At 44.3% G+C, this 16,917-nt stretch overlaps 1 protein-coding gene across 8 annotated transcripts in view; it reads right to left on the bottom strand.

The window, feature by feature from the left end:
* LOC126281262 (brain tumor protein) overlaps positions 1-16,917 on the bottom strand; it is a 158,662-nt gene that overhangs the window by 16,090 nt on the left and 125,655 nt on the right. For 5 of the 8 annotated variants that reach the window (XM_049980072.1, XM_049980067.1, XM_049980066.1 and 2 more), the window contains one exon: positions 1,514-1,715. In XM_049980072.1, coding sequence (XP_049836029.1) covers positions 1,514-1,696 — 183 coding nt within the window. In that variant the 5' untranslated portion in view covers positions 1,697-1,715. Of the gene's footprint in view, positions 1-1,513; positions 1,719-16,917 lie in introns of all 8 variants that reach the window. The other 3 variants (XM_049980073.1, XM_049980065.1, XM_049980070.1) reach the window with 1 other exon arrangement.

Here is a 16,917-nt window from a genome sequence, read left to right as displayed (position 1 = left end):
TTCCCATGTTCTTGTATGGATAAATGCTACATGCACTTTTCTTCTAGAAATTTTAACCATGTTTAGCGGTAAGCATGAATTAATGAATCCTTAGAAACTTACAGGTAGCCATATCACAGAAGCACTTTTGGCAAAATGAGATGAGTTAAATGCATGCACTAACTAATTTTTAGTGGACCTGAGTGGCTCTTGTGATTTGATGGACCTACCTAGGCAAGGTGAACAAGACTTGTATACAGTCTTCACAAATGTGCTGATATTGTTGGATTTCTGTATCAAGATTGCTAAATATCTACAGCAACAAGATCAGAAAACATCTGCTTCTTAAACAGCCTCATAAAGTGCAAATCCATAAAAAAACTGCACCCTGAAATCTAGCACAATAGGAAACCTATGATCCCCTATTCTGGCACTGGAATTACGGTTCTGTCTATTTACAAATTGTAGCATTGTATTTAAAACAAACAGCTTGTAAGTACATACACTTATGAGAGAGAGAATTTAGTGTTGGAGTTTAGCCAAGACAGTAAGATGAAACAGGTGTGTAGTAAGGAGTTTGCTTTGTAACAAGCACATTAATTTGATGAATACAGCATTGCAAAATGTTCATGTGTTTCTTCTGCACAGCGCATACACAGATCACAAAGAAGTAAGGACCCAGGAAGAGAATATAGCACAGTTTAATCAGCCAAGCAATGTCCAGTGTAGCAGGAAACATCACGGAACAGACAGTGCAAAGGTTAAAATTCAATACTTCAACAAAAAAATCTAACCAGAAGAATGGAAACACTGCTGCAAATATTTCAACAAATTATGTAGTGTAAGCCTGCACAAATTGCTGTACACTTCAAGGAGAAAGGCAAGATATTAAATGTAAAAATTACCAGGTGCAATAATACAGTGACGAATATTATCATTAGAGAAACTTTCATTTCTGTTACAGAAATAATAATGAAAACAAATACAAAAGAAGCTAGGGAAGGTATGAGAAAAGAATTCATTAACAAAACCTCTAAAACAGTACTGCAAAATGGAAAGCTATGTATTTAATTCTGCATAAAAGCAGTCTGGAATTTGTACGCTTAAGATTTGTTAATTGGAGCATTTGCTTTGAAGTGACACTAATAATACAGCCCTGAAGAATTTTAATTGGATCTAAATGCAGCTATGTTACCATGGAAAAGTTTTACTAACAATTTTGCATTTTACCATACAGAACTGACGATTACTACTTCCACAATCAGCTGATGATTTTGTAAAGTATGGAGCGGATAAACTACGAAGAAGGTATAGTGGAAAGAAGTTACTACAAAACCTAATGTGTTAAATATGACTACAAACTGCTCTAGATCTGCTGCAAAAGATAATAAAATCTAAGATAATTATTTAATGCATTGCTGCATTTCTCCTGCGACTATCAGTATCAAAGAATGTACAGTGAGATAAAGTTAAGTTTCAATTAAATGTCTTCCCTAGAAGCACTCCATATTCTATTTCAGTAAGGAACACTCACTTCGAGTGGATGGGTGTCCGAGCACAGCACACAAGGTGAGCTGGAACTAGAGGACGAACAGCTGCTGCTGAGGCTCAGGCGTTCTGCGTCTGGAGTTTCAGATATGGCGTTGACGGCGTCGGGGCTTGGGATGGCTCCAGGCGCGACGTCCACAGCAGAGGCAGCAGGCGGCGGGGTCGCCATCTTCAGTCACCACTCATCCCTGCTGGCAATGAACTATGCTAATACAAACCACAGTTTTTCCATGAGAAATTTGTGTGAAAATTTAATTCTATAAAACTCTCTAACATAATGACCAAGAAACACAGTAATGTTACTTAATATCTAATAGTGAGGTAAGAGTTTTTCCTGTAACATGGAAAAGGTAGTAATAGATTTATGAACAATGCATTTTCTGGGCAAATGCCAAGAACTGAGAATGCTAAGTAGTTACAGCAGCTTGCCGTTTGATGTGTAGAGGAAAGCAGAAGGGAAGTGAGCTGTCATTCGAACAATAGCAGTAAAATGCAGAGATTCTAATGTGTAACAGTCTGTTGTCGTCCAAAGAAAGATCTATTTTCTTGAGCACAGCAATGCTTAATTGAAGATGGTTCCATTGGATTTGCACAAAAACCTGAGCTCTTGTTCTGATGGGAATAAAAACACAAATTTTGGATAATGTTTGTAATTCACATTGTTGTTTCAGGTTTGTCAAATCTGGCGATCAAGATTCGAGAACTGGGTTTCGGTAGGAATAGAACACTAGTAATGTTTAAGTATTCTGCCAAAATGAGCTAGTTTTGAAATAATTCTAGGTGAGTTATCCCATGTGCCACTGTCTTTCTTACCAGGCTGGGTTTCTCCTCTCCTCCAGCCAGTCACCAAGTTGTGTTCAATTTTGCCAAATTCTTCTAGTTATATAGCTGTTTCCATATAGTGGAACCAAAAAAATTTTTTTCTAGACCATTTTGTTATCAATGTACAGTCTAAAATCCTTTTCAGTTATCTTTATTTAGGTTTATGTGGGTTTTCAGAAGACCTCCAGTGGGACAAATCCTTGAATAATAACTTTTTTTTTTTACCTGCACACTTCTACAAGTGAGCAAGTGGTTTAACTAATAATACTGTTTAAGAGGCAAACTAATGTACTTTCCTTGTGTTAACAGAAATTATAGAAACAAAGGTAAGACTGGTACCAATTTCCTTATGGGTTCCAGTCAAGTAAACTTTCTCTTTGTCAGTTGTTGACCAGTTCTCTGTGGGTGCTAGCTTTCCTATTTACATTTAATATAAGGATTTTTACACTTTAAACTGGTGACCTAGTAAACAGAATCACTGCAGTTTATGAGTTAACACCAGGAACCAGAAACTGCTGGAGGTGTAATGAGCTATCTGTTGAGCAATTCTGGTACAGCCAACTACACTCAAAAACCCGATGTTGAAACACCATTTAAATATTGATAAAACCCAAATATTTAAGCCAAAGGTTTTGCACATTAAATGTAGGAGCACTGGAATGAAAATAGGTCCTTATATCTTTAAATGCGCTCTTTTCAGTGGTGCTAATAATTAAATCACATGTAAATTTTAAAATACAAGAAGTTAAAGCCAGGAAAAAAATTGGTAATTTTTGAGGCCGATAGTATAGCTTATCTATTTTTTAGCAAAGTTAATGGTTCACTAATTTTCTGATGGGCAGACATAAAATGCTCTGACAAATTATCTCATTCCAAGCGTTTTTTACAATCTATCCCTTGTTGAAATATGAAGGTTTGTCACGCCAAAATTTGGCATAAAGTCTGATAAGATAATGTACCATGGGCACTGCTTCCCGATTTTCATTTATGCTATTTTTGTATGCTGTGCAAAACTCTGTAGCATGGGTACAAGTAACAAGATCCGCATCTATTAATTCAGGAATCCCCCCCCCCCCCCCTCCCGATTTCAGTTTCCACCCTGCATACTAAATTTGAAGAAAAATCTACCATTTGATGACTTCGTACATGACTATTACATGGAATCCTGACTGATGCTGAAATTTTGCTTGTTATGTGCAACAAGAACAAAGATGATGACTAAATAGATTCTGATGCAGCAGAAGGATGAGGACACACTCAAATACAGTAAGCAGAAAATATTCCTAATCTATTTGCAAGTTCAACTCTTTGTATTTTTTCACAATTTTGTATGTGCATTTCATGTGAAATATTAAAACAAATAAGGTATATATAATCAATATTTTTAGTTTTAGTTTCATTTTCTGCTTCTCTTTACAAAGAATTATGGTACTTCGGCCACGTTTTTTTTGAAATTTTATCTTAAACTTGTGTTACAGTGAACACGTTTATTCAGAGTTTTTCTGTGATACCCTGCACTTCGAATTACCAACAAGTTCCTTCATGGTGATGAAAAGAATATTTAAAACAAGCTGTTAGCCACTTTGTTCTGATAAACTGTAGAATTCTGTCTTTATATCACATTTTAATTTACTTGGACAAATAATTTGTTTCAGATTCACAGCCATCGTCTTATCTACATGAGGAGCATAAAAATAAAGACGCTGCAGGATTCTGAAACCTGAACATGAACCTATTGCATCGTCACGATAAACAAGTGAGCTAATTACCTTATATATGCATTGATACAGACCGCGTAGTCGTGAACTTAGCTGATTAACAATGTATGTGATGCTTAAATAATGGTTGGATGCTAACAATTATTGGGGCTAGTGGTTGGGGCAGTTTCCAATCCATGGATATTTGGTTATTTAATAACTGTAACGGCACCTCCCACCAATGCCACTGGCGCAAAGAATATAAACTTTTACCTGCTTTTTGAAATATTCTGCATACTGTGAATCAGTGGATACACGCCCTGTGTGTAACTGCATTTTGTAAGGTAAACGGATTATTTGTTGCCCTTGCCACTTTTAGCCGATTTATGTTCCACAAATTCTGCAATACCTGTACTTAACTTTATTTTTATTAGGTCACTTTCTTGGCCACCTGTTATATACAATTTTTTCCAATTTTACACTAACCTGCTTATGAGCCACATGCTTCGAAAGTTAAAAATTGATCAGAACTGGACGACAATAAAATGCAAATCTTTCGTCTGACGTGTGGTTAAGAGTATTTTGTCTACCAAGGCAATTTCCTCTTTTCCATTGCCAGTCGCTAACAGTTTGCGGGAAGAACGACTGCTGGTAAGCCTCGTCAGTGAGAGGTCGAATCCATTTTCAACTATGAAAATACTCGCAACATTTAAACCGAAAAACGTAGGGCGCATGCAATCAGCACTGTGTCCCGGATGGAATGATCAGTATTCCAGGACGTAACAGGAACGGTCGTTCGAAGGGCTCTTAAGTGCGTACTGTAAGATCTATTACCACATAATCTTCAAAATATGATAATTGCTCTGACGATATGCATTTTAGAGCCCTTGCTTAATTTTTTGCTTTGAATGATGGTTCCTATCACATCCCTGAATACTGACCATTCCTTCTAGAACACACAGTATAATTAATGCATGAATAGGTCCCCGCTTATCATCTACTGCATGTACCCCACCTTTTTCGTTTCATATCCTGCAAGTACTTGCGTAGCTGTTAAAAACTCACCATCACAAATTTCCAGGACTATGTCTGGGGATTAGGAATCTGTATGGTGCTAAGATAATTTTTATATTTTTTTTAGTCCAATTTAGAAATATGGTATATTAAAAATTTATTTTATTTAAATAATTTTTCCCTTATTGTTCTGATAATGGTTATGAACTCTAAACTGATTAACCGTTAAAATAAAATGGGAAGAGACCAAGATTGAGTTAGTCCTGCTTGTGTATGTGCCACCGTCACGCGTCACGTCTAACAACCTCATTTCACGGTCGTTTGAAGATTTAATATTTTTAGGAGAAAAATCGTAATCGCGTATTGTTTCTAGACTTAAAAACCACCAACTGCGCAGAGTCAATTGGGGGGGGGGGGGGGGGGGGAAAACCCACATCGCGGAAGCACTGCTGTTCTGGGGCATAAACTTCGATCTCGAGCTTAGATTGTGTTAAGATATTTCGAGGAATTTGTTTCGTAGCTGCAGATGACTATACGTAAGCAGAAAGAATAGGTTAATTTGACTACCAGTACTCAGACAAAGCTACTTTTTTCATTCGAATCAAGTCGCTGCAGGTAAGTGCTTCGACGAAGTAGGTGGACGATACGAGGCGCTACAGTCTCTTAGTCGGTGTCATCTTGAGAATGCAAGGCTTGCGGTTGCTAGACGAATGGTACCGTCTTCAATTTAGAGTATGCACTTCCCAGCGATCAGTATCAAGGGCTGTATGCCAAAACCATGTTATGTAATAGAAAAAAATATATTGTAGCGCCCGTGGAGGGACACTTACTTTCAATGTCACTTCAGCCAACTCAGTCGCTGATGTTTAACACACAGCTCTGAAATCTTGGCGCATGTATACATCGAAACAATGCGATGAGTCATACTTGAACATTTAACTATTGCGTTTACCTCATAAGTTTATTACGGGATACGGCAGTGGGCTACTGAATTTTAAAGGCCACTGAAACAAGCCTTCGCGAAAACGGAACTTCGCTTTCGATATGTGAAGTCAAACGCGGAAGGGGTAAACTGTAGGTGCAGTGTGGGTGTTAGAACGAAGTTGCTTTATATGCAAATCGACTCTCCACACTGCTTCGAGGAGAGACAACCACCAGTGGGCGCCATTCCGGACTGGCCTAGCGATCGATACGTCGACGCTTCGACCACAGCCCGCCGACCAGTCGACGCCAACCTACAGCCTGTTTGCATAACCGCGCCCACGGCGCCACGGATCCTCCAGTGGTAAACAGCCCATCTGTTTGGGCGGGGTGACTGCACGCTTAGACACCAAAACTGCACTAGCTGAAGGCGCCACGTAGCCCTATTTTTACTGCGTGGTACTTAACACCATTATGTACATCAATAAATGGAGTGTCCCTAAGAACACGTCACGACGCCAGTTAGAAAGCTTTTATTTTTAACACATGCATTTGTCTTTGTGCTATGTCTCCACAGAAGGGGTGCCCAGCACAGATTTCTGTTGCTATTAAAAAACCTATGCTGACGAGAGAAGCTAATACCTACATGCTGCTCAGACATTCTAAACGTATTTTGTACCCACCAGCATCAGGAAAGTGCTATCACACATTCAAAAATTATTAAATTTACTAGGACGATAAGTCTGGAAGGAATGAAGACGTGAGGCGCACAGCCGCGAACTGCTTTTCTAGCTGATCGAAGCTGAAAACAAGAGAATAAATCCGAGTTCAATAATAATAATAATAATAATAATAATAATATAATCTACACAACGCACTCTGCAGTACACGGAGGGAGTGCAATCTAAACAAGTATCAGCCATTCCTTCACTATTTCGTGAGTTTTAGTTTCTCTCCTTAAGTGCCCTAACTTATTTCGGGAAAGGACGAAAAAACCGATGGTAACAGTTGAACTTTTCCATCTCCCGGAAAACTGATTATATACACTTACTAGCAGGGATTCGTGTGAACGGATGGTTCAAGCAAATTTTTCGTTTTGTCTTTACCACCCTGTTATGGTTCTCTACGTAGTTCTCCGTGACGCTGAACAGAGAATCATTATCATCACATGTTAAATATCTCGGCAGAAGATAGTATACCTGAAAGAGCTTACTGAACTCTATATGTAAATTTTTGCCAATATCACCAAAAACAAATTGTACAGAAACTACAAACCCATCGTGGGTGAGCACCAAAATGGCTTTCGAAAAGAATGTTCTTGCTATGATAGATACCAAGCAACTGAAGCAACTGAAGAGAACCAGACGTTTTTGAAATGATTACTACCATGTCCCTCGTGGTGGAATGGCGGAACCTCCAACAGTGCTCTCGCTATCGGACGCAGTTTCAGCAGCGATGACGCTGCGGCAGGAAGAGCACCGCATATTTGCGTATGACGCGTATTTGCGAAATGCTGAGTGTCACGCCACTGCAGAGACTTTTTCGTTTTCATTTCAACAGTGGACGCCGTGGTATAATTCCAGCAGCAGTACGATTCTCAGGTGGTTTACCTGGCCGTGAAAGAAAGGAAGTAAGTATTGTAAAAAAGCCACCGGTCCTACGAAGGAGACAAGGTCAACGGAAAACCAGTGGTGAGACGCGCTGACTGCTCTAGGACACGCACGTTGAGTTCAGCTGAAGTCGTGAGTCCGTGTGCACTATTATGAAGAAAGATTTTAAGATTTCATACACGGAAACGTAAAACCAAATCAGCTGATGAGGCGTTGTCTGCTGAAATCAATGATAACGATTCCAGCAACCGAAGATTAAGTCGCAGGGTAAGCAAAGGAGGACAGAGCAGAGTAATATGGGCCACTGTAAACCGGGAGCCGCACCGACACTGAGGTAGCCGTGGGTCGCCCAGGCATGACCGGCAGAGAACCACGGAGTCCCTGCGATCGAGGACTTCCACACATTCGTCGTCCCCTTAATTGATCTTTGTTGCACGTACTGGTATTTTGCCATTCTGTCTCCCAAAGCTGAAAAACCTTGCGGCGTAATGACGAACGCAGGTCAGTTGCAGCGATGCCCCAGAAGTGGTTTCCGTGTAGCCTGTTTTGTCAACCTGCCAGCAAGTTCATTTCCTTTGCTTCCGAGATGACCAGGGGTCCGGACGAACACCGCTGGATCGTTTCAGGGTATAGATGGACTCCTGGATGGACGCTACCACAGGATGACGAGGATAGCACTGGTCCATAGTTTTCATGCTGCTTAAAGAGTCAGTACACAAAAGAAAAGACTCCCCATGGCATGAACGGAGACACTGAAACGCACGAGAAATGGCCACCACCTCTGTAGTGAATACACTGCAGCCATCAGGTAAGGAATGCTGTTTCAACATGGTTTCCCAGGCTTTGCCTACGTTCACGGCGTCCATCAGCCACCTAGCCGTAGGTGTAAACCACTTCAGAGTCCCGGAACACGTCAAGAATCGAGGAAGTGACAGTGGAGAGCCGCAGGGTTAACAGAGTCCTTTAGTGCCACGTGACAGGTCCAGACGAAGCTGCGGCTGAGGCGTAAACCATGGAGGCATATGTGAACGGACCGCTAGTAAAGGTGGGAAAGGGAAGGACTCCAGTTCGGAGAGAAGCGACCGCACGAGAACCGCAATCGTTAGTCACGACCTGGGCCACCGATGCGAGAGATGGACTGCCGCGGGCGGGAAAAGGAGACTAATTCGGATGCTCAGAACTATGAATGTGTGCTGTGTAACTGGCAAGCAGTTTTACACCTCTGATATGCAATGGAGGGACCCCAGCCTCCACCAATACGGTGGTCACCGGACTTGTCCTAAAACCTCCTGTCGCAGATCGAACCCCGCAGGGGTGTACACAGACGAGTAAAGGCAACGCTGAGGGCGTTACCGAACCATAAACCACACTCCCAAAGTCAACTCGGGATTGAACAAGGGCTCTGAAGAGCTGCCGGCACTTCCGCTTAAGCTGACGAATGTTAGGTAGCAAAGTCAATCGTGCGTCGAAAACCAGTCCTAAGAATCGATGTGTCTCTACTACAGTAAGTGGATAGTCATGAAGGTAAAATTCTGGGTCCGGATGAATGGTACGACGCTGACAGAAGTGCGTGAGAGAACTTTTCGGCTGAAAATTGGAGGCCGTGGGCTAGAGCCCAAGACTCCGCCTTGTGGATGGCTCCCTGTAGGCGACGCCCAGCAACATCAGTACTGGGGCAGCAATATGAAATGTGGAAATCGTCTGCTTACAGAGAAGGTGAGACGGACGGCCCGACAGCGGCTGCTAGAGCGTTAATGCCCACTAAAAATAGACAATACACAGCCCTGTGGATTTCAGTCTCCTGGATATGGATGGAACTATGGGAGGCACCAAATCAGACACAAAGTACGGAGTGACAGGAAGTTTCGGATAAAAATCGGGTGCGGGCCCCGGAGACACCACCCCCCCGCCCCCCCCTCCTACAATGTGGCAAGGGGATATGACTACGCTAGGTAGTTTCATATGCTTTACGTAAGTCAAAAAACACGGCAACCAAGTTATGCCGTCTGGAAAAGGGTGGCTGGATGGCAGACTCGAGGAACAAGATCATCAGTGGGACCGACCTCTCTGACATGGAGCCAGTAGGCCACGTGATTCCAGGGCCCAACCCAACCGCCGACATACCATACGTTCCAGCAGCTTACAAGGAACATTGGTGAGGCTGATGGGCAAATAGCTATCCACATCAAGTGGGTTTTTACCGGGTTTGAGCACCAGAATGATGCTCTCCCGCCATTGCGATGGAAAGATGCCACCGCATCAAATCCGGTTGAAGATAACGAGATTTCGCCTGTACTCAGATGAGAGATGTTTAATCATTTGGCTGTGGATGCGACCAGGCCCAGGAGTTGTCGGGGCAATGGGCAAGGGCACTGTGGAGCTTCCACTCTGTAAATGGGGCGTTATAGGATTCATGGTAGCATGTACTGGATGAGAGGATCCCTTCCAGCCTCCGTTGGCAATCGTGATTGCGTCGGTATAACACGTCATTTATAGTCACACAGGGAACACCTGTGGGGGGTCTCGTATCCGAAAATACGTTTTTTCTTTACCCAGACTTGGGAAGGTGATGTATGGCACCCAATGGTCGAGCTGTATCTCTCTCTCAACATTCCTGCTTCCGTCGTTTGATAAGTTGGCGAACCCGAGCAAGGAGCTCTAAGGAAGGGTGCCGCTTATGCCGCTGTAGAGCTTGCCGACGCTCCGTAATTGCTTCAGCGCATTTCGGCGACCACCAAGGGACTGCCTTACGCCGGGCTCACCTTTAAGTGGCGAAGGATTGCGTTTTCTGCCGCAGACAATTGTGCTAGTCACCTGCTCAACAATCACGTCGATGTTACCGTGTGGGGAAGAGTCAACGGTGACAGCAGAGGTGAAAGTTTCCCAGTCCGCCTAGTTTAAAGCCCATCTGCGCAAGCGTCCATGGGTCTGACGCTGGGGCAGTGACAGGAAGATGGGGAAGTGGTCACTACCACACAGGTCGTCATGTGCTCTCCAGTTGATAGATGGGTGAAGTCCTGGGCTGCAAATTGATACGTCAATGGCCGAGTAACTTCCATGAGCCACACTGAAATGAGTGGCGGCCCCAGTATTTAAGAGGCAGAGGTCGAAATGAGACAGAATCTCCCAAAAGTAGGAAAGGTTTAGGGATGTGATCAGCCAGTGCAGCTTATACATTTAAGGGTAGTGCACCAAATAGAGGAAGCTATACATTCCAAACATTTATTTCCTGCGTCGTCTTTATTCTGACAGCCACAACCTCAAGATGGCTTTGAAGGGGCACATGTTCACTACAGATCGAGTTTAGGACATAAACGCAAACTCCACCGGACACTATTATAGTCGCTACGGTTCCTGTAATATCCCTTATAGCCGCTGAGGGAACCAGGTTTCCTGGAGGGCAATGCACATAGAAGGTGTGGAGCTTAACAGTTGCCGCAGCTCAGCAAGGCGGTGGAAAAAACCACCGCAATTCCACTGGAGGATGACGTAATTGTGACAGTGGGAAGACATGGAGCACTCAATGAGGTAGTTTATGCATCAGAGTCACCTGCTGCCACCGACTTACTGCCTGAACAGTCTATATCCATTGTGTCTGAGGGCCTAGCGAGATCTAGGTGGGAGGGAGTGACCCAAAGGATCCGTGATTCGTCACGACACACAACGTTTTTCCACTGTTCAATCGTCCAGTGTTTACACTCCTTACACCAAGCGGGGTGTCGTTTGGCATTTACTGGCGTGATATGTGGCTTATGAGCAGCCGCTTGAAAATAAAACCAAAGTTTTTTCACTTCCGGCGTAACTGTCTTAGTACTTGCAGTGGATACTGACGCAGTTAGGAATTCCTGTGTGATGGTCTGGATAGATGTCTACCTATCAGCCATTACGACCCTATTTAACAGTAGGTAGTCTCTTGTCAGTCAACAGACGAGATCGGCATGTACGCGTTTGTACTGTACGTGTCCATTCACGTTTCCACTTCACTATCACATAGGAAACAGTGGACCTAGCGATGTTTAGGAGTGTGGAAATCTCGCTTGCAGACGTATGACATGTGACACCCAATCACCTGACCACGTTCGTCGAAGTCCCTGAGTTCCGCGGAGCGCACCATTCTGCTTTTCCACGATGCCCAATGAGTTCTGACGCAGCTGATACAGAGTACCTGGCAGCAGGTGACAGCATATGCACCTAATATGAAAAACTTGTCCGGATACTTCTGATCAATGGTGTGTGTATATACAGATGCGCTCTGTGTCAGCGTTGAGTTTGTTCTATTTTATAGCTTACCAGCTGATCATCTTACTGGCTGGACACGTATCTTTGTTTTACGTTATTAATGTTTATGTATACTGAAGCTATTATTTATCAACATGTGGACAAGGGAGGAAATGCGTGTTTTAATACAGCTAACGTATGGATGTTACGCGCGTCCATTTTCTTAAACTGTGTGGTTTTTGTACTAAATTAAAGCCACAACTGTCAATGGGGAGCACTTAACGAGTGCAAAGAAATGTGAACTAGTCCGTCCCATGCGCCGAGTGCTGACGGAGCTGTATTTCGTGATGGATTTCTCGCCCGCGTCCACATCAGATAACGTTAGTTACCTTGTTTCTGTGAGCAATCAACGACCAGGTCGTTGGAGACAGGGCACAAGCTTTAACTGTAGAGATATGAGTTGTTTTTCCAAAGGAACCATTTCAGCATTCGTTTTGAGCCATATAGGTAAACCTACGGGAAACTAACTTATATCGCCAGATAGGACTTAACTATTCTCCTCACACAAGGATGAGTTCGATGTTTCAGTCAACAGCACTCTGTAACTGGGACACTACTCCCTGGGAGTCAGAAAGCTACTAACTTTCCGTGTCAGACAATTATCTGGTCGCATTTGCAACTTCTGCATTACATCACAATGACCATGTCGACCGTCTACAGACTGTACAGTGACACTGTAGTGTTAGTAGTGAACAGTGCTTAATTCTATGGCCGATAGGCAATGATAATGGGAACTGACATACATCTGTGTTACTAAGGTAGACATCCTTATTACTAAATGACTAGTCCTGGGCACGACGCAGTTTCAGGTTCCCCTATAGCGGTTTCCAAGAGCAACACATATTTAATTATCCATTATTTGCTTTGATTAAATTTAAATTATTGTCATAATCTACTCGTTAGGAAGTACAACTTTATACTGAAGGTTAACAGTGTGGCAAGTATTACAGTTACGAACTGTGTGCCTTGAGGTAGCGAACACACACTGCGCAACTTACTCACACTTTATTCATCCAAATTAAGTCTCAAACATCTATGACGTATATGTGCACGCAGAAGCGAGAAGTGACAATTTGTATAAAGGCTGGGATTCTAACTCAGGTCTCCTGCTCACTAGGCAGATGTGCGAAACGCTACACCGCCTTGGCACTAGTGGCTTTGCCCAAGTGGACGAACTACCCTAGCACGCCTCCGTCATCAATACAAAGTCCCATTCGCACCTCAGCAATGCTGTTCGACTTCATGGGGAATACCAAGTGGGCTAGGGTAGCCCGTGCCACTGTGCCAGGGTGGCGTATTGGTTAGCGCCTCTGCCTAGAGAGCAGGAGTCCCGGGGGGTAGCTTTTGTCCACACACACACACACACACACACACACACACACACACACACACACACACACACACACATATTCATCCAATACTTGAGAATGAGAGCATTTAGCGATTTCCAGCAGACGTTTCTCGCTTAGGTGCTGAAAATGAAATAAAACATTAACTCATTTGTAATACGACTACGAATTTTGAAGCTGTTTTATACATAGCACTTCGATTCTTTAAACTGCCCATTGTGCTGCAATGTGGTACCTCCAGTACCAAGCGTCATGCTATAAACATTAATATGCAACTGCTGTGTTCCTCATCTGAAAAGATCTAGAAAACTTGTTAATAGAAATCAACTGGTACATAAGTGACTAGTCGCAACAGTGATCTGTTGGCTGGATGATTAAAGAGATCAAACTATTAGATCACCACCAAATCCCTTCTCCTCTGACATACAGGCCTACACGGTTGTGAAATCAGAAAGAGCCACCACGCAAACGCGTGGGCGCGGAGGGGGGGGGGGGGGGGTAGGAGGGGGACTAAGGTGTACGACTGGCCAACGAAGGCGTGACAACGGACAAGAAGGAAAGGAGACAGAGGAATAACGGCAGGCAAGATGTCCCATCTTCCGAGCAGCAAGAAGCCCCTGAAAGCGGAACGCAATGAGAGGGACAACATCCCCAGCTCCTGCCACTTACCAGAGGTACACCATTCATTCAGAAATTGCCTAATAAAGTCTAGCAACACGGAAAGGGAAAGAAGCGCAGAGAGAGAGAGAGAACATTAACTAGTTTAATAGACCACGCAAGAGGGGGAAGGAGAGTGAAGGAAAAGGCAGGGTGAGTACTAGTCTGGACCACCAAACCCAGAGAGCCGCAGTCCAATCTGGGCACAGGAGGCAACGGAGTGCTCTGCCCAACCCCTTAATGGGCTGTTAATATTAAGTGGCCCTCCCATAAATAGGGTGGTGAAAGAGCCCCTTCACGAATAGAACTTAAAACTGAGTCAGCCGCTGAGGCACCGTCTCCTAACGCTATGGATAGCTAGTCAGGGACATTATACATTTCCACCGCAGTGCGGCTGTGTTGGGACAGTCCAGCAAAATGCTGACCATCGAGAAACGGGAACCATAAAGACAGTGGGGGGTTTGTACTAGTGACGGAGGAAATTAACGTGCCACGTACGGCCGATGAGGAGCCGGCAAAGGACGGCAGAGTCCTGAGAGGTCTGCGTGGAGGGCCCCCAGAGATTCGTACTATTATCACCTGTGGTTTGTCTGGTGAAGTAAGAGTGAATCATTCTGTATTCCAGAGTCTTAAGAAAACTTGAAAGACTAACACAAATCGGAAGTGTTTCCGGAATACCGATCTGAAGAGACTTTACTGGTAGCTAGTTTGACTAGGCTACCAGCTAGTTCATTCGCCAAGATCCCGACGTGGCCTTGGGTCCAGACGAAGGACAATGAGCATCCACATTGTTCAAGGTCATGCAGGGAATCCTGGATACCAATGACCAGGGGATGGCGAGGGTCAACACTGGCCGAGAGCTTGGAAACTGCTCAAGGAGTCGTCACAGACGAGAAAGAACCAATCGACGCTGCAACAGATAGACTCAAGAGGAAGAGAGATGGCTACCAATTCCACAATGAGAAAACTACATATATCCAGCAAGGAACAGTCGAATATATGCCTTGCGAGTACAAGTAAAGATCATGCGACTGGCAAGCATCGAGCCGCCGCCGCCACCACCACCACCACCACCACCACCACCACCACCACCACCACCACCACCACCACCACCACCACCACCACCGCCTACTGCTACTACTACTACTACTACTACTACTACTACTGAACCCCAGACAGCTGAAGTTCAGAGATAACAGGATACGGATTGAGAGTGTAATCCCTGATCCGTGCCACGATCGTAGGAGATGGATTCCCGTGTTTGGAAAAAAAAAAAAAAAAAAAACGGTAGTTCAGATGCTTAGAGGAGATGTGAATGTGGACAACATAACTGACAAGCTGTTATTGGTGCCTGATCCGCAAGGGAGGGACCCCTGCCTCCACAAGTAAACTGTTCACAAGGCTAGTCCAAAAGCATCCAGTCAGAAGTATTGACATTACAGTGGTGTATCGGATTCAGTATCCGCAATGCTAAGGGCGGTACCGAACTGTATGCCAGGCTTCCAGACGAGATTATATCAGGGCTTTGTAAATTGCAGAAGGATAGTGAAATCTGCACCCCCAGCTGGTGTTACTCAGGCAGCCGAGTGTTTTAAGGTGCAGCCAGGACTTAAGCTGGCGATGGGAAATCCACGTCAATCGAGAATGGAACACTAGTCCTAGACAGCAATAAGTCTCTACCACATTGGGTAGTTGATTGTCGAGGTAAAATTCAGGTTTTGGATGAACGGTACGTCGTCATGTGAAGTGCATGACACTAGTGTTGGTAGCTGAAAACCGAAAGCTATGGGTGAGGACCCATACATCGCCTCTCTCACTGCGACACCCACACTTTAGGAGCAATAGTAGATGCAATAGTTGTCAGCATATAAGAGGGTTGATACTGATGACCTCACAGCTGCTGTCAGATCATTGATGACTACAAGGGGACCCATTTTATCTTGAATCTGTGGGGTACTGTGGGAAGCAACAACTCTAACCCAAAATATACAGTGAGACACTTCTGGATAAAAATCGGGAGCGGACCCCAGAGACCTCCGAGTATGATAGCATGCATGTGGTGTCACCATGTGGTGTCTTAAGCCTTTCGCAGATCAAAGACTACGGCTATGAGGTGTTTATGTCGGGCAGCTGTTCGGATGGAAGACTGCAGGGAAACTAGGTAATCAGTGGAGGAACAGAATGGGCGAAAACCACCCCAGGACGGAGCCAGAAGACGCTAAGACTCAATAAGCCCATACAGCCACCGGCTCACCATGCATCCGAAGAATTACAGATAACATTGGTGAGATTTACTGCGCAATAACTGTCCAAATCTAGGTGGAGGTCACCCTGTTTTAGCACTAGGGCAATGATGCTTTCTCGCCATTGCTATAGGAACTCGCTCTCAATCCACCGGTAGGTGCTTCACCATTTGGCTGTGGATACAGTGCGCCTCGGGGTATTTGGGCAGTAGGCTCGAACACTGGCGACTTACCACTTGCTAAATGGAAGGTTGTTTGGCTCCAGGTGGCTTTTAGTGAAAGAATTTCTGTTGTTTTAGAACAGCAAAGACAGGATAATTCTCAGACGCTGACGCCTGAGCACACTGCAGAGCAAAATGATCAGCAACGGCATCTAGATCTGTGCAGACAGTGCCATTCACGTTAATACTAGGTAGACCTGTAGATGTCTGGCTGCCACAGAACCGTCTGATCTTAGTCCAAACCTGTGGTTCGATGGTAGAAACATACCACTCCCAGCATTCTCGCTTCCACCGTTTTATTAGGTGGGGAACTGGACACGGAGCCACTTGGAAGGCAGTGAGGTGCTCCATCGATGGGTGCTCCTTACTGCATTGGAGAGCCCACCTACGATCTCTGTTGGCGCCTGCTATCTTTCAAGGGAGAGGGGGGGGGGGGTGGAGGCGGGGCATGCCGAGAAACAAGAGATCGCTGTATCAGCTGCCAAAAAATTTGCTGTAATCGTATTCTGGACTGCCATGTCAGTATCTCCATGTGGTGGGTAGTGTCCACATGAGTGACGCTGAGGAAGGGACAGGTC

This window comes from Schistocerca gregaria, chromosome 7 (genome assembly GCF_023897955.1).
Source record: "Schistocerca gregaria isolate iqSchGreg1 chromosome 7, iqSchGreg1.2, whole genome shotgun sequence".
Taxonomy (NCBI): domain Eukaryota; kingdom Metazoa; phylum Arthropoda; class Insecta; order Orthoptera; family Acrididae; genus Schistocerca; species Schistocerca gregaria.
The sequence above is the reverse complement of the archived record's forward strand: the minus strand, read 5'-3'. Positions and strand labels throughout refer to the sequence as shown.